Genomic DNA, 25681 nt, shown 5'->3' with positions numbered 1-25681 from the left:
ACCTTGCCTTTTTAGGAAGGGGCAGGAGCAGAGCACAATTGAGGCAGGGAGCATAAGGAGCCAGAAGACATTAATCATCCCACAGCTGTGATCCCTTCACAGGTGAACATGAAGGGATCACCTAGTTCATGGAAATCCCTTCATGAGGCGATCTTTGTTTCAGTAAATGATAGGAAGAAAGAATAATGGGCTTGAGACAGGCCCTAGCAATGCTTGCTCTGCTTGTGTGAGTGGCCAGTCCAGGCCCAGAGGGGCATTCTGGACCACAGTCCTGCCTCCTCGTTGGATGCTGAGGGATTGTGCCAGGCTCCACAATACAGAAGAGATATCTCACAGCTGCTCCAGAGAGTTTCTCAGAAGGAAAACCAGATCTTGTTCTTTGTCAAGTTGCATGTAAGTGGCCTCTGGTTTGAATGCCTCCACCTTCCCTCTAGCAGGAAGTTATTGGGCTAGATGCTCAGATGATCTAAAGTGCCTTAGCCCCATGGGACTCCCATGTCCTATAGCAGCTGTGGATCTGTCCCCAGACTTCAAATTTTTACGTTATTGATACAAAGTGTTGTCATAAATAATAAATTACTGCTTCACATTCATAGATAAGTAGCTTAAAGAACAGTCAATTAAGCTTCATTTTCTATAGCTTTCATGTTTTAATGTAATCCCATTCTGAGTGCTTAAATGAGTCCTCACAACTCTCAGAACAATTACGTTTGTGAAGTCTGACACTCATGCTTTCCTGAGACAGGTGCATTTTAGTGACATTTGAAAATTGTTCTTCGCGGCAAGCTTGCCAAGAAAGCTTAATAAATTATTTTTTTCTAGATATATAGATAGATAGATAGATAAAAGCTCTCACGTAACTCTATGCAGTACTACATTTTCTGAAGGCTGAAAGTACTGTTTGACTTCAGTACAGCAGAATGCCTACTGGATGTTATGGCCATCTCTACAAGCCCTGTGCCTTTACCTTGAGCATAGAATCTATTTCTGTGTCAAAGGTCCAGGATTACCATGTCCCTCTTTAACCTTAGCTCTTGGCACAAATGTAGCTACTTCTACTGTGAAGGGAAGAAAATTATTCTTGAATACAGAATGAGGTTTAACATAACAACTGTCTTCCCTGTGCCTGAAATTCATTATTATTGTTTTTTACACCAGCTTTGTGTGTTCATTGAGCCGCCCAGAAGACACACTGTGGTCCTCAGACTCCAGGTAAAGAACCATGGTGGATTTTTTCATGAATCATAAAGGCCATTTCTAAAGGTCTTTAGAATTCTTACAGCAGCTGCAGGAATACAATGGAGCTACTGCCTCTGTTGGAGGCAAGAGACCACTGGCTGGTTTGCACCTGCAAGGTCCCCTGGGCCTTGCTGAAACCCTTGGGCAGTAGGTCAGCTCCACCACCTTGCATCAAGGCAAAAGAGCCAACTGGCAGAGCACAAGGCACCTACTCCACTTCTGCAGGCAAAAGTCAGTTCACCATGAGAGCTGCTGCCATACAGGGAGCATCTTAGCAGGTACATCTTGCTTCTGCACGAAAGGCAGATAAATGAGCAAAAAGACAAAATTCTCTAGAAGCACTTTATTTTAAACCTAAATTTTCTATATAATTTGTCTGGTTATTTATAGCCCAGAGTCTTAGCACCATCAAGATCTGCTTTTTGACTAATGATTTCATAGCCTTTGGAAAAACAAAATGTACTAACGTGGCTAGCTTCCCTACTGGCAAATAAAGCAAGCCTTTTATACCACGTATGCTGCAAAACAAACCTCTCTTCCCTCTCAGTCACTCTGTAGGCATATAACCTGAATTCATGTAATATCTTGAATTCATGTTGAATTCATGTTGAATTCAGCTAGGCATGTAGGAAGAATTGTTTGGTGCACTTTAATAGGCCTGTACATTGGATAGTGTCATTCTGCATGCAGCTCAGTGCTTTGTTGCTTTTTTGTTTGTTTGTTCAGTTGGTTGGTTGGTTGGGTTTGATTTTTGCTTTCCTTTTCTCTGGCCCCTTATCTTTCATGCTCAAGCGATCACCTCTCATCTCTGTAGCAGAAGCAGATAATTTCAAATGGAAAATATTTATAACCAGATATAAACATGCCATTTGTAATACACCTGTGTATTTAGAACGTTTGCAACAAAGGGCTACAATGCAGAAAGGGATAAGAGGGCCTGCTTTGCACACGTATTTAATAATCTCATGTTATCTGGTAACAGATAAACCACCCAAGGGAAATTACCAACACGATGCAAGGATTTGATTAGGACAGAGCTCAAGAACAAAAAAGCAGTACGGTCCTTTTCCTGCATTACTATACCTAACTTGTATCATTGACAGTGACACATAATCTAATCTCAGAAGTCCATGCTATCCACATGTAAAGCCAGATAGGGTAATGAGCTTTCACAGTCCCAGCCTTTGTATTCAGCAATCCAGAGTCTCAGTTGCTGTCAAACCTCCACTGTTCTATTGAGATAAATGAGGCCTACACCAACCTATTCCAGCTCAGACCTTGGACTACAATCCAGGGATTTTTCAGTCTAGCACATGAACGGCAAGCACCATTCTCCCACAAGAAAGGCAGTAAAACATGCATGTTTCCCCTCCGAGCCCCTACACACACATGCACATACAAACTTTCCTTTGCCCAGGATAATCTAGATCGGATCAGTGTGAAGCACACACTGCTTTTTACCTCATTTCTGTCCTGTTGGATCCTGTCATAGGTATCACCAAGCCCACATTCCAGCAGCATAGTGTCTCACACCACTTTGCAAGACTGAAATATAAACTGAGATGCCAGATCAATCTGCAAGGTCATACCAGAAGGTGCAGCAGGGGAGGTATTTGGGCCTCGGTCTCCCAAATCCCAAGGTAGCACATTAGCACTGCGTGGCTTCTTTCAACCCGTGATTCTGCAGTCTGAGGCATGGCCCTTATGGAGAGCCCAGGGAAATCTGTGTAGCTACAAGAGCTCATCCACATCACTGGATCAGGATTGAGAGCCGGCTGACATCCAGAGGTCTTGTTAATATCAACAGAAATGCATTACATCAAAAGAATTAAACATGGCCCTTCTGTTCCCCTCTCAACGTGAGAGACTCACATGCTTATGTCTGAGTACCAAGTAGACCTTACTAAAGGTAAGCATTAACATAAAGAGAGACAAGGAAAATAAATCTGCTCTCAGGTGAACATCCTTTCTAGCTCTTCTGTGAATACAACTGCATGCTGCAAGGCAGGTCTAACAATGAAAGAACAGTTTATTTTCTTAGATTACAGAATTCACAAATTAGAAAGTTTACAACTGACAATCAAAGCCAATTGTGTGTACTTAAACCAGCAAATATGCAAACAAAAGATAGAAGTAGAATTGGAATTTTCCAAGCACCACAAATAGTACTGCTGCCATACAAATAACAAAGCAAGAGCACGGCGGTTGCATCACGCCTCTTCAAGGCAATACTTCATACTCTTCAACAGGAAGGTGTTAAAATCCTAAAAATACATTTAAGCACAGACCTATAATTACATAATCATAATTGTTCCACTAATTTGCTGATTTCTGGATGCTTGAATTATTTTAGCACGAATGTTATTCCACTAAGGTTTATTATGTACACCTATTTCCCATTTAGGGAATGTTACTGAGTATATTATGGCTACAATAATGTGATTAGAACACTGTAAAAAGCACTACCACTGAAATGGAGATATTCACACTGTATCTGATACAAGAGCAGCTTCTGATGTGCATTTGAATACAACAGTTTTAGAAAGGCACCATAAAGTGAGAAGTACACAAGCAGCAGAAGCACGCATTGGAAGTGTTACAGTGGATACAGTACTCTGCTGAAATAACTACTGCCAAAATTCTGAGAGCTCATAATTTCATTTCTTCATGTTCCTTGATTCATTTGTAAAATGACCTTTAAATGTTAGAGAGAAGTGCCTGGGAAATGCATTCTAATTCCACTTGGATAGTGGCTGTTTTGAGTAATCTAATTTACTTTAAATATATACATATAGTATTTAATTCTAATCTATTTCTTGGACTTGTACGGAGCAGAAAAATCACTATTCAGAAAAAGAATCAAAATACCTGAACAAAGCCAGGGCAGACTACATAAATCTAGAAAAATGCAACTTGAAGAACATATTAGAAATACTCTGTACTTCTATAACCATAAGACTCAGCAAGCTGCCTGCTGTATTGTGAACTTGATAAATCATCATGACTCCAAAAACCAGCATGGCAATTCATGTTATGATAACAGATTCATATGGAAAAGAAAACTACCAATTAAAGCACAGTAGTCCAAGTGTAACTACTTTATTATTCAAGAGCAAATCAATCACATAAGCAGCATTAAAAACATAATAAGCAAACACGCAGTTAGAAATGTAAGGAACAGAGCTGCTTATATTCCTCTCTGGATCAGACCTCCCTCTACCAGCAAGGAATCTGAGAACAGAACTCTGAAAGGAAGATTAAGCAAAAAGTAATCACAGAATGTTTCTGGTTGGAAAGGACCTCTGCAATCCAACCCTTCACTCAAAGCAGGTCCAATTAAGCAATACTAAATATCATTTGCTATTAAAGAAACACTTATAAGAATGTCAGATAGCATTAAAAGACAGTGGTTTTTGTTTGTTTGTTGAAATAAATGGGAACTAGCCATTGGATTTTATGAAAATGGTATTTAAAATCAGAAATTACAATCCAACCTTATATACTGCATAGAACAAGGTCCTTGGGAGCAAAACAGTAGCTAGCAGGCAGCGAAACTGATGATACTACAAGAGCATCCCTGAGGACCAGGACAGCAATAATACTATTTCTCCCATTGAGATCTCACTCTACAAATCAAAATGCAGTTAAGAAAAAATAAATCCTTCTATAGTGCATTTTTATTTATTTATTTTTTTGATCCTGGTCCAAATGTAGAGTTGCCAGCTCTTCTGCTTTTGAATGAATGACTCTTACTCCTTTGGACACTACTTACACATCTGATGCAAAATGCTTCATCTATATTCCAGGCCACCAAGAGTAATATTTTGACTACCTGTGACTGTGTTGTGCGTGACTCAGTACTATCTTCTCTTTTCAAAGAAGGACTGCAACTTGCAGAATATTGTAGTTCAGCACAGTAAGAGTAATAAAGCACCCAATACATTTTGCCCAATAAAAGAGAAATACAATCCATCTGGGCAGAAGGGCTCCTTTCTATAGTGGGAAAGATGGGATGATGGGATCAGTTCACAAAAAGGACTTCTTTTACATCGGCAGAGCCACATTCACACAAGATGCTTCAGTTACAGAATTATAGAATCACTTAGTTTGGAAAAGACCTCCAAGATCAAGTCCAACCATCAACCTAGCACTGCCAAGTCTACCACTGAACTATGTCCCTAAGCACCACATCTACACTTTTGTCTTTTAGTTTTGCAGTTTTTTTAATCTTTTGAATACCTCCAGGGATGGTTACTCAACTACTTCCCTAGGCTGTCTGCCCCAATGCCTCACAACCCTTTCAGTGAAGAAAGGGAAAACATACAGGGGCAAAAAAAAAAAAAAAAAAAAAAAAAAAAAAAAAAAAAGAAAAGAAAATTATAGGTGGAAGAGCTTTTTTTCTTTCTTTATTCTAATGGCCAATGCAAACCAGAATAGATCAGATAATACCACTTGCAAGTAACAATTGTACTGAGTGAAACACTGGTATCGTGGAAGTCAACAAGAGGTTTTCAGAAAAAAAATTGTTGCGTGTCCAGGCCCTGAATACAACATCACATACAATGTCAACACTACAATACACTACATCAACACTACAATACAGCATCAACATGACAGCAAGTACACATAGCATAACTAGCCCGGTATGAAAGCCAGCTACTCAGCTCTGGTGAGGCCGCACCTCGAGTACTGTGTTCAGTTTTGGGCCCCTCGCTACAAGAAGGACATGGAGATGCTTGAGCGGGTTCAGAGAAGGGCGATGAAGCTGGTGAGGGGCCTGGAGAACAAGTCCTATGAGGAGCGGCTGAGGGAGCTGAGCTTGTTCAGCCTGGAGAAGAGGAGGCTCAGGGGTGACCTTATCACTCTCTACAGGTACCTCAAGGGAGGCTGTAGCGAGGTGGGGGTTGGCCTGTTCTCCCACGTGCCTGGTGACAGGATGAGGGGGAACGGGCTTAAGTTGAGCCAGGGGAGTTTTAGGTTAGATGTTAGGAGGAACTTCTTCACTGAAAGGGTTGTGAGGCACTGGAACAGGCTGCCCAGGGAAGTGGTGGAGTCACCATCCCTGGAAGTCTTTAAAAGACGTTTAGATGTAGAGCTTAGGGAAATGGTTTAGTGGGGACTGTTAGCGTTAGGTCAGAGGTTGGACTCGATGATCTTGAGGTCTCTTCCAACCTAGAAAATTCTGTGATTCTGTGATTATATTATACAATGTTAATGCAACTGACAGTTGTTTATAGGAAGCAGGAAAGGAAAAAGACTTGTGTTCCTCTGTGTTCAAGTTTTACATGAGCAAGGCTTCTTCCACCCTGCTGGGAGATACACTAATAGCCAGATTAACATACTTTACTTTTAAAATACATTTTACTCTAGCTTAAGCAGGATTTAACCAAATCTGTCCCAGACTTCCACAGGATGCTAATAACAATGCTGGTCCTGTATTCTGAATTGAAAAGGTATTATACATTTTAGTTTCAAGTTACAGTCCAGGTTATTTTAATGTCTTCCCTTTTTTAGAAAACCTAAGAGTTGCTGCTATTGTCCCTCATGTTTTTCTGATACAAAAAGGCAGGGCATGAGCAACATCGTTATACGGCAATTAAAGCCTAGGCATTTCATTAGAACTATTGGATAGAGAGATTTTTTATGATACCTGGTTAAAGATTATTTTTTTTTGTTCTGGGTAAAACTACAGTTACATGCTGATATATTTCATCTAAAGATGCATATTGGATGCTATTGTGTTCTCTTCAGGCTTGGAGTTTGGGAAGTTGTGGACAAGATACTATTTCACTTGTTCCTTACTTGGAGATAGTGTACGCCAGATTTAGAGGTTTTCTACAGCTACCAAATGGCATGGTCCCAGCGCTGCGTTAAACCAAAGTAATCAAATGTGAAGGGAAAGAAGCAAGCCAGAATTTGTTGCTTTAATTTGAAAATGTACATAGTTGATCATTCCCCCAAAAAAACAGCACAGCTGATTTAGATAAAGCCAAATCCTGCAGCTCTTATGCCTTATATCAAAATTAAATCACTTCTGACTCGAATTGATGTTTTACAGGAGTAAGAGTTATTTGGATTTTGTCCTTTGTAGGAAGTTTCACGAAAGAGAAAGTGTAACTCCCAGGTTACTCAAATCATGTGAAGTTAAGCCTGTGATATTCCTCCCACGATTCTGGCAGAAGTGCACACTGAAGGCCCATCTACGTTTGCTAGTTGGGAGATGGGATTAGGTCCTGCTGCTGCTTTTTATTCCAGGTTAGCAGACTCTGATGGCTGTGCAATGAAATCCATTGTGTTTGGCAGATTTTTTCCTGACATAGCATTTTCCTGATATATAACATATCCCAAATATGTTATATTATGTTATATGTTATGTTATATATCCCATATATATGTATGGAAATTTTAAGGACTTTCCTTAAAAAGGAAATCTTCTTATGAAGGACTGTTAGCACTAAATACTGCCTGTATCTCACTAACCAGCCCTGATGTGGTCCTGTGGCACTGAAAACCTATCAGACTCTATTTTATAGAGATTCATAGACTTGAAACTATCACCTCCCATCTCTAATTCTTCCACTATACCGACTGACCTTTGTGAATAATGATTTTGCACAGATGCAGGCTAATTTCCTTGGTCAGGACCTTGATTTGCAGTGATTTGCAATCTGATTTGCAATATATACACATTTTTCACAATAGTTACTGCTTGACTTCTCAGATTTAAACATTTTAGCATCTTTGAAAGAATGCTTCTTGCACAGCTGAATTTCATAATGAAATTCCACAACTGAATCCTCATCACCTATAAGCATTAAATTTCTACTTTGTCTGCATGTTGCAATATGTTGGCTTGAAAACCACTTCACTCATCTTCAGACTGGGTAATGACCTCATTTTCCTATATGACATTGGTCTTGGTTAAACTTAGAGGGTTATTCTTACGCCACAGGAGACATAAGCCTGCTCCAGAAGATGGTAAATTCAGTTACAATTAATATCCAAATCTTGAAAATCCTGAGCAGTATTTATTCTACAGAATTTTCTGCAATCTTTTCAAAGCTCAAGAAGCCTCAGAAGACATGGGTGTCTCTTGGAAGTCTGAATAGTGAAATACTCCTCCAGTCACATGGCTTCAACGGCCTCACAGCAACCCTCTTCCTAAATATTCCCTTATATGACAATTGACAATTTTGTATATCATACTCTACATAGCAAACACTGTCATGCTACCCATTAGAAAGAGTGAAGTGGCCTAAACTGTAAGTCAAGATGACCCTTTTCTGACATTTTGTGAGTCACACTAATAAATGTAAGTACAGGTCACCCACATAGCCAGCCTGATACATTTTTTCCTAATTCTCACTCTGTCAGTAATATTGGAGATTACAATTACAGTCACTCTGCCACACTGGGAAAAGGCAAAATGACATGGACATTTTGGACCGCGCCTTGATTCCAAGACCATCACCTCATCCATGTCCCAAACCAGCAGGCTACATTTCATCTGACTGGACAAAAGGAGGGTGCTGCCTCAATGTTCACTGCCCTCTAGCAATGCCAAACTACTTCAATCTATAAAGCACACACAAGAAAGAAGTCTATTCTGTAACACCTCTGCTTACTAAAGTTGGGGTATAATTACGCCTAACTCCTCATTGCCTTTGGACTGCAAAATGGCCCAGCTTTGTACAGTTCTTGACAACCTACACTCTGTACAATCTTTCCACTGAATAAGTTTATGTGCTACTTGGAATAGCTATTTGCAAAGCTGTTGTCAAAGGAACTCAATGGGACTGCTCCCTTCGCAGATCACGTAAAGAATGGGAACTTGAAGCCTATGCTGCAGTTCCAATTAGAGAATTGAAATTATGAAAATAAGAATCTCCAGTACATGTCATACAGAAGGACAAAATGCTTAAAGAAGTAAAGAAATGATTGCATTCCATATGTTCTGAGAGGTTCTACAGTTCCAATAGGTTTTCAGTGCTACAGGACCACATCAGAGCTTGTTAAATGAGACACAGACAGCCATAGTTCAAATACTGCTAACTGGAGACCAGTCAATATTTCTGCCTTTTACCACTGACAAAACAGTGGTGATTAAAATAATTAAAACACAGAGGTAGTAGGTTTCATAATCTCTCTTTTAAAAACCCAGCATCCGGTTTCTTTCCGTAAAATCATCCAGAACAACAACAAAAACATTACTATACAGCAAAAGCAAATAGCCTTGCTGAAGCCTAAGAAAGATCACCAACTTGCAAGAAGTTACTCAGTCTTTTGCTAAACTACATGTGAAAACTCCTGTCAGGTTGTGTGTTTTTTTTTTTTTTTAATATTATTTTCTATGTGAGTTAATCTTCTCAGTTGCTAAAAAGTAAACACTAGGGGTGTTAACTGGAAGCATTTATGAAAACTGAGTATTGTACCGCACACGCGTTTCAGAAAATATAGGGTTTTTGTAACAAACCCTAAAGAAGATTTGTCTAGTACATACTTGGTTTAATCCCTTCAGGTAGATAAACAAAAAACATGTGAGTCCTCATTTTAACAAAGAGAGGGAGCAGTGATTTTCTTCTAGTCAGAGTACTTCTTTTACAGTTAAACCTAAAGGCTTGGTACAAATTATTCCCAGATACACAGACGTCTTAATCAAACAGATAACAGATAAGCATTGAGAAAGAATATTCCTGGGGAAGACAGTCATGCAACATCACATCTGGAAAGGGATCAATGCCTGCCAGAAGCCGCATGAGAGGGTCTGTCTTGGTTTGGAAACAACCTGGTGCTACCTGTGATCAGCCATCTCAGACATAGCTGGCAGTTCTGGAAATGCTCCGTTAATGTCATCTTTTATTCTCCATCTCAAAACAAATCTGTTTTGTACATCCTCCAAATACTAACCTATGCCACCGCTGCTTCCATGCAGTCATTTCCTAATGAATGAAAGGTAGTGTTCCCTGTCCTGTTGCTCTCATCAAGTCTATCCTTCCCTAATGATGTGAAGCGGTCCTGATGTTTGCTAAGTACTAGCACTTACAAATCCCTCTGAAAACACCTGGCACCAAATAAAAGCAAAATTTGTTATCTATGTCTCCATTTCTTCTGTCTGTATCTACATATAATGCTGATACTTATTAAGCAATACATTGTTTTCTCCCACCCTTCTGCTACTTCATTTTTGGAACTCATTGATCTCTTGGCTCAATGATTTACAGTGTGCTGAACAAAACCAGCAACAGTACCAGGACATACTTCTTAAAAGGTTCCTCATTATTCTTTCTCTTCACAACCCCTTTTTATTTCATTACTGTTTGACCTATCACCATTAAACCTCTCTGTCTGAAAGGCTACATTATCCATCAGCAGAATGAACGGTTTCACCAGTAGTGAGACAATGGGACAGAACCTATGCTTCACTAATGTTTATGCAAATCTGCATAACAGTAACTAAGTAAAATTATAAAGCCCTTCCATTTTAAAACTACATACATAAGTTAACAAATACCAATCAGGCTGAAATTGTTCTCTATCACAAAAGTCTTCCAACAGCAACTGTTTGCTAAAGAAATTGAGCTTTGCAATTACTTGTTTGCTAATAGTAACTGAGAAAGCATAAACGAGAAGGATCATGGTGGTCTTTTCAGAGAGAGAGGCTGTTATGCAAAGAACAAGACATGAACAATTTTACATATATTCTCCATACACAAAGCAAATGAACTGCAGAGCCTTACTACATAAAGCAATCTCTGTTTAAAACCAAGTCTCGGAAAAATCTGCGAGTGCGGATACAGTCAATGTTTACCAACCATTTTGAATATTAAAACATACAGGATACTAAAGACTTCTCTTATTCTGCCTATTGGCACAGTAACATCCAAAGCACTGTTTAAGGGCTTCCAGAGGATCTAATTTTTCCATACTTGTTGAAGTCCCAAATTTTGAGGTCAGAAACTATTTATATTAAAACAAAAATAAATCCACCAGATACACAGGAAGCCTTCTACTATTGGTTGCAACTTCTCCACCTTCTCTTCAACAGAAATTACAGTTTCTGAGATATTTTTATGAGGGCCAGAAACTATAACAAGGCTTGCTTGAATATGAAATCTCTGTCCTGAAAATCCACATGCTGACCAGTCACTGAGTGTTTATAATTGACACCTTAGATCTCTTCCATTTAAAGGCCAAAAAACTGGGGCTTCGAGAAATTGCCTGGTCCTTCTTCCTGCCCCAACACACAGGGAACTATATTTAAAATAATCCTGACAGATGCTTGTCTCATCTCTTCTTAGGTTACTCCATAAATATTGTTACATGCTCTCTATAGATGGATGAAACAAGGCACACAGTAAAGACAAACAGATTAGTAGTTCACATTAGTATGTTGTCTAACACAGTTATAAATCACAATCACCTATATGGCAATTAAATCTAAATATCTATTTGAAAACCTGAAAGTAACTTGCCTCAGACTAACTACACACAAGAACAATGAGCCATAAAATAAAGGAATTGCAATAAAAGATACAGAACTATTGCTGCAACCCTTTCACTGAAAAGAACATTTATTTCTGATAAACCTAAAGACCAAGAGGAACTCTTGGAACAAGCACTTTTTAGCATTCATAAATAATAACATATTTCAGAAGGACAATTCATTGTATTAAATTTGCACTTAGGGGTGGTATTTCACAATCACCCTTCCACGGGGAACTGCATTGACAGCCAGTATTATCTCCCATTACTAAGCTGCAAGATCTTTTTTTTGAACAGAAGTTCAGTGGAAGATGCAGTATTCTCCCACGAGCAATGCTGAATAGTTACACCAGCAACATGTAGGGGGATGACAGCTTTAACTATTTGGCAAGATGGCACTAAGCATTACATCAGTAACATTTAAAAAACAGCTTTTATACAGAACACAGAAGAACTGTCCAAATTTACTCACTGCCAAATCACTTGAACACAACCAAAAAGCAAAGCACTAGTTAGAGAGAAAATATTTCAAATACTCGGCTGCAGGAGAAATAGAGGGAAAGTGTTAGGATACAAAGCTAACATTTTCAACAAAAGAGGAAGAAAATCCTGGTTTAAGTCTTAAGAGAAAAAATTAAAATACACCAAATCACACACAAACATAAATGATTCAGAGAAAGATACTTTACAGCCCATAAAAATCTACAAAAATCAGCTAAGAATGAAACTGATCTACCATATCAGACAGTAAGTCTACAACTATTTGCAATGATTTTCCTTTCAGATAAAATAATCATTTGGTTATTTTCATTATTCTCAACTTCCTTAAAAACAATAGGGTTACATAAATTTGTGGCTTGTATAATGAGTATAGGCATTATAGGCTGTTGTCAAAGTACTTACATTCCCTTGGATTCTTATTAGCTTTTATTTTTAAGGAGTATACCAAATCTGTAGTAAACTAGCAGCTGGTTTATGGAAACCAAGGCATCAATGCTCCTATTCATGACTAAGGTACCAAATAATATCAACATTCTCACTGAACACAATGGCATTAAGGAGGATGGGATCCATTATTGCTCACACAGAGTCTAACTACTAAACAGTACCTAACCCAAAGAGTGCCTCATTGTTCCCAAGTGATCTCTCATAAAATAATACAAATCATGCAACTAAATATGTCTTAAAATTGGTTATAATCTATTCTAAACAATTGGCTGTAATCAATTAGGTTTTATGATTAGGGTGACATCATGTTCAAACCTTAATGAACACAAGATCACCTTGATCATCTTTTCCCTTCATCCATGCACTGAGAAATAGACCCATTCAGATCATAAGGGCTGTAGCAGTCTTTAAATTAAGCCAGCAGAAAATTAGACAGATAATGTACATAAGTTTTTGAGTGGGGATTGAAATTTCTTTGAAACAAAATCCATCTCCAGTATAAAGATTTGTGAAGTCAGACATCTGGTATAAATTATGTGATTACTGTTTTGGATTAAAAGATTGTTCCCATTACTGCTAGAATACAGACGAAAAATCAGCTAGACTAGCAATATAGCCAGGAATAGTGCATCCCTAGAGCTTTGCACTTTTTCATGAAAATAACCCTATAAGAACTCTAAACACTATATGAATATACAGCACTATGCAGAACTGAAAAAAACACATAATAATGCTTTTTGTTGATTTTATTTTTTAAGATGCAAATCAAATCATAGAGTGGTGCTTTTCATGTGATTTCGTGAACTTCAATAATCCAGTCCTAAAGCATCAAATTAACTAAAGAACGTACATTGTCTTCTACAGTTGACTAAATAATTCTGCTTTCTTTCTTCCTGACCCAAAGCTAATTGATCTATTGTGCAGTAATCCACACTTAAACTTATTTTGAGGTATCCTGATGCAACAATTTTTCTAGGGCACTTTCCTTTGTAAGGAAAGCTCATTAGATTTTTTTTTTTTTTCAATTTTACTGTAACTAAGTCATCTCTGTCAATATTCCCAGGTTAGGGCCATAAAATGAAGGTTAGTTTAACCGACCATTTTATTAACTTACTTCCCCTGAACCTTTTTCTTTTTAAATAATTAAAAAACAAACAAACAACAACAACAACAACAAAAATAACAGCAACTTCCTCATTTGGTGACTTATTAAAAATGTGCTAAAAAGAACAAACATCAGACATGGCTAACCTACATTGAGCATGCACTCAGAATTACAACTTAGAAAGTGAGTTAGGCTTAGTACTCATTTTCCTGGAAGTCTCTGCAGGTCAGATAGGAGCTCCAAGGAACTGAAACATCTGATAGAAGCTAACATGATCAGAGAGTTTCCAGTTACATCTCTTTGGGAATACAGTTCTTTCTTTTAATTACAAACTGTTTCTAATTCAAGAAGTAGGATACATGAGCTTCTATACTGACCTAACATTACCAAAGGGTTTCTTTCATTTTGCAGTAATACTCTCTGGACTAGTTATATGACTTACATTTTTATGCAAGAAAACCTACATCACACCATAGAATGTAACCTATTAACGAAAAAGAAAATTCTAGGGGGCAATCAACACCATTTAGATTAGCCCTTAAACTAAAACCAAACCAAAAAAATTGTCACAACATAAATCATAAGCAAAGGGAAAAAAAAAGGGGGGGGGGGGGGGGGGGGAGGGAAGAAAAAAAAAAAAAAAAGAGAAGAAAAAAAAGGAAAAGAAAAAAGCTCTTCCTATAGAAGAAAAAAAAAATAAAAAATCCAAAATCTTGTTAGGTAAAGGAATTTTTTTCTCCCTTCTGTTATTAAGAATAATTTTCAACTGCTTAAACTGGAAGCTTTCGTGTTCTTTATATTTGATATCATGCCTAGTTTAATTCCAGCATCATTTTGAGAAAACCAACACACTACAACCTAAAAAGAGCTGTTTGTGATGGAAGCTCAAACACTGCAATTATTATACTATTCTCACCTCAGGGACTATGAAAGTACATTTGCAAAACCAACAGAAAATCCAATTCTACAGTGTGCAGTAAAATGATAATTTCAACTGCCTTAAACTGGATTTAATGATCTGTCTTCTGCTGAACTACCCATGCCAGCAAGATGCCTGCAGCTTTGCAGAGTATTCCAGGCTGCTGTACAACCATCTACGAGAGAAACACAAAGTACTTCACATGCTAAACAATGTATTTTCAAGGATAAAAACTTCCTATCTTTCCTGACATCAAATCCGTTCCAGAGCTCCTACCGGAACATATAATAATTGAGTTAGTTATTCATATTTCATATGTGAAGTCAAGAGAAGTCAGTAAAAAGTTGCACAAAGTGCAGGAATGATTCAGAGTCACTGAATATCAGGCATCCTTTAAAGCTGCGCTATACCACTGTATAACAACATCTTTTTAGGTTTGTAGAATAGAACTAAAAACATAAATTCTCTTTTTTCATCTGACACCCTCTTTTCCCTGTGACCTATGTGCTCATGCTACTGGAATGCCATTTAAGTTCACATGTGATGATACTTTTACCATGCCATTAAAGCTTCCTGCAACTTCACTATTTTCTGCTGTTCTTCTCTTCTGGAAGATGTAATTGCTGACACAAACGGACAGAGCAGATGAAAATTTCAAAATTCGATCACTACTTATTTCAGATAACATTAGCAATGTGTTATCTGTGTTCAATGTGTTAGAAAAAAAAAAAAAAAAAAAAAAAGATAAACTTGTCTTTGGGGTTCCCAGGAGAAGGGAATTCTGGACAAGATGTTATTACTCAATCAAAAAATCTCACTTGCTTTTACACAGACTTTCTTTTTTCTTGGCTATGCTGCAGTTAAATCATTCACCTCTGATATGATGGCATGTTCCATCACTTCTGCCTACTGCCTCCTTGTCTCTCTCAATCCCTCCAGTGTACTAGAGAAGCTAGCAAATTACAGTTATAAATTCCTGACCACTCTGCTCAACTTCTGGTGAGAAAGCTTTCCTCAAATCCCTTTCCTAATGTTGGAATAATGCTCTAAGTTAAGTTCCCAGATTTGTTTCTAGTTGAATAGGAACCTTCACTGTCCAGCAGTTCTCCAGCTGCCCACATCTGGGAGACAGTGTTCACTGAGATGACAATTTGATGGCCTCAGCAAGAATCCATCTTGGTCACAAAGCATTCCATGAGCTGGCAGGGCACGCTCTCATTCACTTCTTGTCCTTACATACAATGCTGAGCAGCACAGAATTGTATTAATGCTATCTGTGCAGTATGTTCCATACGCTGTATGCATCTGGGCGAGTCTCAGCGCACAAGATCCTGTGTGTGAGATACAAATCATACACACAGACACACAATGTTAGTGCCACCACATTCCTTACACTTTTATATTTATACATGTGGGAAATGGGTAAATAGAAGATATTCCTCTGAAAATTGTGAGATGACAGAACACAAAATCAGAACCAGTGCTGCACAGTCTCACGTCGATTTTCAAAAGCAAACATCAAAGGCACAAAAGAAGTTTAAAGGGCACAAATATCATTAACAATTAAGGCTGGACAATTCATATAAGATTCAGGCTACAGGGAAATGCTTTAAGCTTGCTCATACAAGAATTTATTGTAAAACTACAAGGCAGGTACACATATGTATTTATTTGACATGGGGATGGAAGTATATTTTTAACATGCTGATGGAAATTTTATTTCAAAAAATCTAGATGCCAGCATAAATACATTGTACTTGTTTACAGTAATAAAAAAATAGAAAACTTGTTTATGTCCGGCAAAGGAGCTGTCAACTTGTTCTCCATTTTAGAAGACCTCAATCTTTCTACTTTCTGCACATGACCGAGTATTGAGACTAGGGGCAATAGGTCAGGAGGAGTAAACATTCTACAGCATGTAAAGCTGATAGAACTGTGTTTAGCCATAGAAATACCTTTAAGTTTCCTAAAACTTTACTATGATTGGGTATATGGTATCTCTTACATCTTCACATAGCACTACAAAAAATGAGGTGCAAACAGCATTGATTTTATTTTCCAAATTATTTCTACTGTATGCTATTGCTACTTTTACTGCTTGAAAAGGCTGCCTCAAATAGAAGGTGGCATCTTTTAAAAAAAAATAAAATCAAACAATGATTAGATGAGCATTGGGCCAAAGGACTGCATCTTTTAGGAGCAAAGGAAAAATGAAGCAGCTGACAGTCAGCTATCTTGATGGAACTGATAGCAGTTCCTAATTCCATTAAGACTTCCCCTGCTGACAAATGGGAGCAACTATACAAAATACAAGATCTCCTGCATGTAAAGAGACCACCAGACACCTTATGGGAAAAGATGTCAAAAGGAAATAATCTGTGATCAAACCAGAGTCACCTTACTGACATTAACATATACTAGCACTTCTCTCCCAAGGTCTACATGACAGTTTGTCACTAGTACCCAATCTATACATACACCTTCAAGCTAAATTCAGTGAGGCCTGTTTGAGAATGTTAATAATAGAAATTGTCCAAGCATTCATGAAGGCTATATAATCCCATTAAGATGAAAGAGTTCTTGAAAAAGGAAAAAATAGGAGAAAAAATAAAAGTTTTTCCAATCACACACTCTCTGAGAGATCTCTAGTAACTCACTGTAAGCCTAAAATCACAGTGATGGTACTGAGAAGAGGACCATGGCAGCATTTACACTCTGGCATTCTCACAGCCAGGATGCCACCATTCTACAGCACTTGATCTCCCATACACATGGGGTGATTTCCTCATTGCTATTAGCAGAGCTCAGAACTAGCTTGTTCTTACTGAATTGGACTTCAGCCTTTAACAGTCTGGGCCACATATTGTTTCTCAATCACACCTGTCATAGTTGATATTACCTTTAAGTTGGCCCACATTATTCTTCCAAATGATTTCAGAGTACCAATGTGCTCCTATTTATCACATAGAAACTTCAGCTGTTTTGTCCTTGAGCTTTGATATGATCAGTAAACTGACAGCATGTATGACTGTGCTCACACTAAGGATTGTGTCATTATAGGATGGCAAAACAAACACAGGTTGAAAAACAAGAAAATACTCACTGTGCATTGTTTTACTTTATATATATGGTGTACACTGCCTATGTGGGGAGAAAAAAACAAGAGAGAAGATACAAGAAAGCTATGAAACTGCAGCTGAAATTACCCACAGATTTTGTTTCCCAAGTCCAGTTTTTCAGCATTTCCCGCATATAGTGGCTCAATGCTGCACTTAACTATCGGCTATTAGGATTAAATATGGTATGCAGATACTGCTGAGATGACACTTAAATTATTCCTTCCCACACTGAAATCAGATACATCATTATTCCAATCTTAAACCTAAGTTTCATGGCAATGGACTTGTCTTACTACAAAAAAATAATTATTATCTGGTGACAAGGTTTGGAGTTACATAAAATAACTTTTTCTCTATTCTGCTGCCTACATTAAACTGCAAGGATGGAAAATGCTGGTTTTAGAAGCGGCTGCTCTGTCCCCTTGAACTTGCTATACTCAACCTGACATATAGAAAAACGTATTTATTAGACTGCAAGTGCATTAGAACTGAATGAGTTAAATTACTTTGGGGACAGAATAAAATATAAGATGATCACATATTAATTTTCAACAACTGCTGCCCAGGGAAGATTCAGTTCATTGTATTATATCAAAAACTCTGATGTCAGGAGAATGCAATAAAAGCTCTGCTGCCTGCTGCTGACCCTTTATGTGGGCAGAGTTTACACTATCAGCTTGCAAACACATTTAGACTTTGCTTATCCAACCATATAAACAGACTGAACTATACTATATTGCAGATTATTAAAATAACTGTTCTTTTGAAAGGCCACTTCCACAGAGGCAAGTGCAACAGACACAAGTTGCACCAGAAGAGCCACACAACATCCATACAACTATAATTACAGTGCTAGAAGTCAGTCATCCCTCCAGCAAGGCTTGCTACCACCCCCTTCCCATGTGTGACTGACATTTGAGTCTGATGCCGTATGGCTTTCAGAGATAAGAGAACATGATAAGATAAGGAGAAAAGAAGTGTTCACATATTCCACTATCGAAATCAGAACAACATTGCTCTTTCTCCTAACTTCTGCTGACTGCTGAAACAGATGACCAGTGGACTATGTTTTGCTTCTGGTTGTTTTCTTCTTATGTATTTTCAGATACATTCACAGCAGCTGGCATACAAGCCAGATACACCTCATTGCAGTCCTAGCATCAGCATGGTACATGTAGCCATAAATATATACTCAAAGAATTGTCCTAATACATTTATTCAAGCCTTAGTGCTAAATGTTACTACGCAAGTAAAATGTATAGTTTGTAAAAGCAACAAAATATAGCTAAAAAGGAGACCAACTTCTCGGTCTATATATAAAATACATGCTTTTTAGCATCTGTTTCCTTACTATCATTAAACAGCCCTCTTTCATGCCAACACAACTGAAAGTTTGCTCAGGTAAAGACTCTGAAATAAGAATTCCAGATTTACAACCTTTAACTAATGGGAAGGAACTCATCTATGCTGATAAAGCAAAGCCTTCACAAGGTATAATCCATGGCCCAAAAGTGAATACACTTCTGAAGAAATTTTGTCTTTCTCCTTGTGTTTAATCATCTTTGAATTTTGCTGGTATTGAGATAAGAGGAGAACCAGAAGCCAAACAGTACAGCAAGCCCAGGAGATTGTCATTAATAGGTGTTTTGTTCTTGTTGTTGTTGTTTTGTTTTGTTTTAAATCAACACTCCTGCCTAGTCGTCTGGTCTGCAGGTATGCCATCTTCAGATTATGCCGTAGCAGGAAATCTAGAGAGCATCTGAACCATACTTTTCAGGTTTATTCATTACTACTTTTGTGAAGAAAATAATTTAGACGATTTCCTATCCCCCTCCTTAAAATAACTGAAGAAGAAATATATTTCTAATTAAAAGGTTGGCTCTGGATGCTTTTTGAAAAGCTTCTTTTTTTCAGTGTTTTGAGAACAGTGTTGCAAAGCTCTCAAACGTGATACACTGCGTAAGACCCACTTTCCACCACTAATTCTCTTTGGCACTGCAAGTCATAAAATTACCATCCTGTGATATCCAGCATTATTGCTGCAATTCAATAGCTGTGTTCAAGAAAATATTGTGACACAGAATGATAAATTGTTAACCAGAATATGTTAATATAGTTCATTCATAAGCAATGATTTCAAGAAAAAGGAAGAAACTTTATGAAATCTGAGTTTCTATAATCATAGAATCATAGAATGTCCCGAGTTGGAAGGGACCTGTAAGGATCATCAAGTCCAACTCCTGCCACCACACAGGTCTACCCAAAAGTTTAGACCATGTGACTAAGGGCACAGTCCAGTCGCTTCTTAAATTCAGACAGGCTCGGTGCTGTGACTACGTCCCTGGGGAGCCTGTTCCAGTGCAACCACCCTCTCGGTGAAGAACCTCTTCCTGATGTCAAGCCTAAACTTCCCCTACCTCAGCTTAACACCATTCCCGCGGGTCCCATCACTGGTGTTTACAGAGAATAGGTCACCTGCCTCTCCACTCCCCCTCATGAGGAAGCTGTAGACCGCAATGAGATCCCCCTCAGCCTCCTCTTCTCCAGGCTGAACAGGCCCAGCGCCCTCAGCTGCTCCTTATACGTCTTCCGCTCTAGGCCCTTCATCATCTGCATCGCCCTCCTCTGGACACTCTCCAACAGTTTAATGTCCTTCTTGTACTGTGGTGCCCAGAACTGCACACAGTACTCAAGGTGAGGCTGCACCAGCGCAGAGCAGAGCGGGACAATCACCTCCCTCGACCGACTGGCGATGCCGTGCTTGATGCACCCCAGGACACGGTTGGCCCTCCTGGCTGCCAGGGCACACTGCTGGCTCATATTCAACCTCCTGTCAACCACAACCCCCAGACCCCTCTCTGTGGGGCTGCTCTCCAGCGTCTCGTCGCCCAGTCTGTACGTATAGCCAGGGTTGCCCTGTCTCAGGTGCAGGACCCGGCACTTGCTTTTGTTAAACTTCATATCTTATATAAATATTTTATATATATATATATATATGGTGTGTATGTGTGTGTGTATATATATATATATATATATATATATGTATATGTATATATATGATATTAAATATCTTCAAGAGGTGCTTCATAATGTAGAGGGGCTCAAAGCCTGCAAGAAAGACTCAAAAGCCAAGCCAGGAATCCACTGACACAGAAGGTCATCACCCTGTGCTATTCTAGTAGTCTGCAGCTCAGGCAATGCTTTTTCTAAGTACATTTCTGACATCTAATTAACTGTCAGCAGTCTGGGGCAGGGGCACTTAAAGGTGTTTTAAAGCTGTTTCTTTGCAAATCCCTTTCCTTAATTGCATGGAGCCAGCTGGAAGTCTCTGGTTCTTCTGAAGGCTAAAATGAACAAATGATTTTATTGTGAAGTTATAAACTAATGAGCACATTATCTCTGAAAGGCAAACAACATTCCTGAGGAGAATGGGAAAGATTCTGATCTGACATAGAGCAACTAAACTACAGTAAAACAGTTAAAATCAGTGCACTTAATCAATTTCACACCAATGTGACTGAGATCTGAACAAGATCCAGATTTGTTTTAATAAATCTTTTGTTGTCATTATACAAGCAATCACTGAAATGCATTTTTAAACCTTCTATCAACTTACTTGGCAGCATATATGGACCATTTCAATGCTATGTTTATCACATTCTCACCAGAAAAGGTATGGCAAAATACATGCACTAAGCCATGCAAACTGCTTTATTAAAATAAAGGATCAAAAATTTTGGACCTATTCAATCTATTTTTTACTTTTAAATGGCACACACTGGCATTTTCACAGTTAGCTAACTTGAAACATTTATGTTAACAAAAAAAAAAAAAGAAAAAAAAAGAGGAAGCTTTACAAAGATTAATTGAGGTCTCCTGAAACATAATTGAGAACTTGAAAAACTAGAAAAAGTCATAGATAATTTGCTTGACATACCCTAAAGTGCATGAAATAAAATACTATTGCTCAAGACAAATGTACAGACTTTGGCCATACTCTTGAATATATGGTTTCTGAAATCAGCCTTCCAGCATTTTAAAAAGCAAGCAATCCACTGCTCATTTCTGAAACTCGTCGATTTACTGAAATTGAGCAATAATTCAGGTTCTCATTACTAGATTCAGAATTTGGCCTGGAACAAGAATTTAGACCACTTAACCAGTATACCACTTCCCCTCAAGAAGCAGGAAATTCTGGTGCCCTTTTCTAGTGCAAACTGCTTTTGTATCTACTTTTGTTTTAAACCATTGCTCTATGTGAATCCAACCAAATAGTGCAAGAGACTCAAAATAAAAAAGCATGCTCATGTGTTCTAGCTGTTCTAGTCACTTCCCATACTGTGATGCTTCTTGACTGTGCAGTCCATGGCTGTGGCATCACTGAAAAAATCTTACAACAAATTACTAAAGTGGGATCCTTGGTGAAAACCTCAGAGCAAACATACTGCTTATAATGAGGCTTCAGACATGTGAGTAACCTGGAACCAGATGTAAGCACAAACCCAGCTTTTGCTTGCTAAGGTTCCATTACAGGGAAACCGAGTAACGCACTGATCTTACAAGCAGCAGCATTCATGAGCTGTAGAGCACTAACAAAAACTCAGAATGACACTAAATATAAAGGATTAGTTTCAAAGATGCTAGAAGGGAGAAAAAATAGAATATTGTAAAAGCAAAAGTAAATTGTAAAATAAATATTTCAGGATTCAAACTAGTAATAGAAAAGCCCATAAATCATATTTACAATCACTCCCTTTCCTACCAAATATCCATCTTCTCCAAATGGATGCCTATTACCAGGTCTTCAGCATATACTATGGGATAAAGAGAATTGTAGGAATCTAGTTTACTACCACAGGGAAGAGACACCAGAGAAAGGTTTAAAGGAGCAGCAGAAAATCCTGAAGAATTTTTCCAGGGGACTACACGTATGTACCTACACAGTGTGATTCTGTACACAATGACATACCACATCAAGCCAAGGCAGCCAAACCAACGGTTACCTTCCTCTCAGTTACTGTCTTGCTGTTTGGGGTCAGGATTTGAGGCACTGGAGTGCAGGAAAGGTAAGCCTGAATAAAGGGCACAACCAACCATAAAAATAACATACTGTACAGTAGCTATACTAGTATTAACACAAGACGTGGCTGAATGTCTTCCTGAGAGACTAAGTGGTTCCTGCGGTTTCTTATCTGTTTCAGGTAAGAAATAACAAACGATAATTTTGACAAGCCCACAGAGCAGAGAGTGCAAGAAGTACATTTGTTAGGCCTCTATAATGACAGGCCCTCAGAAACACTGATGTTTCTCACATTTCTCTGCAATGTGCCCACTGGAATAAATACCTGTCAATTCTAGAAAATGAGACTCAAACTCTAGAAACCTCATTTTTTCAGACAAATTATTTTTCTTCTTCTGTGACCATCTTGTGGCCAGTCCCTCTGTGCAAGAGGCCTCAGACACTGCAGCACAAATAGCCAATCAAAATCATTGAGCTCCTGGCATCGCATTAGCTGGAGCTGTTTGAAAAATTGCAGGAATTAATTTTTACAAACACATTCCAGAATCCGAGTCCCCATATTAATGTTGTATTTCAAACCTTTTTTCATAACAAACTCCTGCGTACTGCATGAGGGAAAAGGGGGAAAGTCAAGGCCAGCAAGAGTACATCATTAAAACTATATCAAATGACTGAACTACAGACCAAAGGTAAATAAAAGTCTACCTCAGCTCACAAGATGTTTCTGAATCACATATACATGTGCATGTGCAGACATTCATTTCATGTGTTGTTTTTGTATTGTTTTGTTTGACTTTGCTTGTAGTTTTCTGTTTTGTGCTATTTTTTCTTTTACTTCATCACACTGCTACATCATAAACTGTGCTATAAGCTAAGAATAACAACTCATAAATCCTGCATGCCAATTTGCCCACACTGTTCCCTGAGTAGGTGTTTCAAGAAAAGCTTGGTCAGCCTTAGGTAAGTCTAAACATAGCATTATTCACTGGGACTGAAATTAGATTTAACACAAACTTAAATCAAGTTGTTGGGTTTTGTGTGCATTTAAAGAATCAGGATGTTGCATTTTCCTTCATTGAGAATCACCTGAAGAAGAGATGATGAAATGTATAGCCTGGGGAGGGGGAAGTTATTTAATTGCTTACCAGTAATTTTCTCTTCTGTACAAATGTGATACACATCTACAATCAGCAGGAAGCCTCAGGATCTAGCTACAGGGATCAATCACATAGCTGTAATAATGGCAAGGTTGGAAGAAGCCCTTTGTTTAGCATTTTCTTTCAATGGGATAAAATTCAGATTCTCCTTATATTTTAGGAGTTCAGAATTAACCCTCCATCAGAGATGAATTTTAAAAATCAGCATCCTGTGTTTATTAAAATGTCATTGGTAAAGTTGCCTTGTAAATAATGCCCAGTATGGCCTCATTGTCAATAAACTAGGCAAGCATTGAGCAAAACCTTGGCAACCAGAAATGAGCAGTCCTTCAGATCATGGGACAAAATCTTAATACACACAGTAGAAAAGCAGCAAGGTAAACATTGCCAATAAATACCTAAGAACAGACAAAAGGAGAGGAGAGAAGAAGAGGGAGAGAGAAAAGGTACTAGCAATGTAAAGGGGATGTCTAAGAAGCACAAGAAGGTGTTTTGTACAAAAGAGAAAGTGAGTAAGCACATGAAATCTGACAACTAAAACAGGAAGAGCACAAAAAGCATATAATCTTGAAAGCATACCAAAGTACTAAGAAGCACAAAACATCTTAGGTCTGCAATCTATTGTTATACCCCAAATTCTGCTTAACAGCCACCTTAAACAAATAGAAACGGCATTTTATCTTTGTACATTGTTTTCTTTAACCTACCAACTAGTGTATATTTGAAGACAAAGCCCAGCAAGATTGTGGTATGACAAAGGGAAAAAATATGCTGAAAACATCTGAAATGCTAATGGCATGAATAGGAGCCAGAATTCAAGGATTCTCGTGTATGATCCATCCCCTTTAGGAGGAAAACAATTTTTTTTTATTTTGTTTTATTTTTAAAAGACCAAAAATCTCTTACCATTATTACTGTTATCATCAACTAAAATAATCTCTTTGAGCAGGTGAGCAGGAGTCCGGTCAATGGCAGAATGAATAGAGCGCAGAATCACTGAGAGCGCTTCATTAACAAATATGAATACAATGCTGACTTCTGGAAGTCTGTCAGGAAATGTTAGGTTTCTGCACCTGAAGAGAAAGGTAAAAAACCAAAGATGTAAACTGTTGGAAGTCACAATGTCAACACAAACTTTTTCTGAGAAATCTATGCCCAGACAAAAGAATAACTTTTGTAAACGTTGATCAGAAGGTCCCCATAAACTGTTCAGGGCACTTACAGGCAAGAATCAAATGAATTACTATCTAAAAAAGGAATCCTTGGAAACAACTTCCTGAAACTCCCTGTGCAGCCAAGGCCGAGAATAAGCTCACTTTTCGACCCAAGGTCCAAAACACTGAAAAAATGGTTTGCAAACCAAATGTAAGCTCTTTAACTGCAGTTCCCAACTGCAGTTTGTCATGATATTTTTTTCTTGGACAGTATAGACAGGATTAAACTGAGTTTGCCCTTTTGAAAAGCATATTATTAATAGCTAAATTAATTACTTTTGCTGCAGAAGCTACCAGCTATTTCAGTCAAGAACAGGGTATTCCTTCTCAACTCAGCAACAACAACAAAACAGTAAAAGATCCAGCTCCAAACAACATCTTGCTAAATAAGCTAAAACAGCAAAGACAGAAAAGAAATGTAAACGTATGCAAGCTCAGTCAGGAATTTTAAACAGAATGAAGACCACTCTAGTAACCT

At 38.2% G+C, this 25681-nt stretch overlaps 1 protein-coding gene across 10 annotated transcripts in view; it reads right to left on the bottom strand.

Annotated features, from left to right (window-relative positions):
• GALNT18 (polypeptide N-acetylgalactosaminyltransferase 18) overlaps window positions 1-25681 on the bottom strand; it is a 246548-nt gene that overhangs the window by 77705 nt on the left and 143162 nt on the right. For all 10 annotated transcript variants that reach the window (XM_084519783.1, XM_084519781.1, XM_084519778.1 and 7 more), the window contains one exon: window positions 24896-25062. In XM_084519783.1, coding sequence (XP_084375909.1) covers window positions 24896-25062 — 167 coding nt within the window. The remainder of the gene's footprint in view (window positions 1-24895; window positions 25063-25681) is intronic.

The sequence above is a fragment of the Aythya ferina genome (assembly GCF_964211825.1).
Source record: "Aythya ferina genome assembly, chromosome: 5".
Lineage (NCBI taxonomy): Eukaryota > Metazoa > Chordata > Aves > Anseriformes > Anatidae > Aythya > Aythya ferina.
This window is presented reverse-complemented; position numbering and strand designations above follow the sequence as displayed.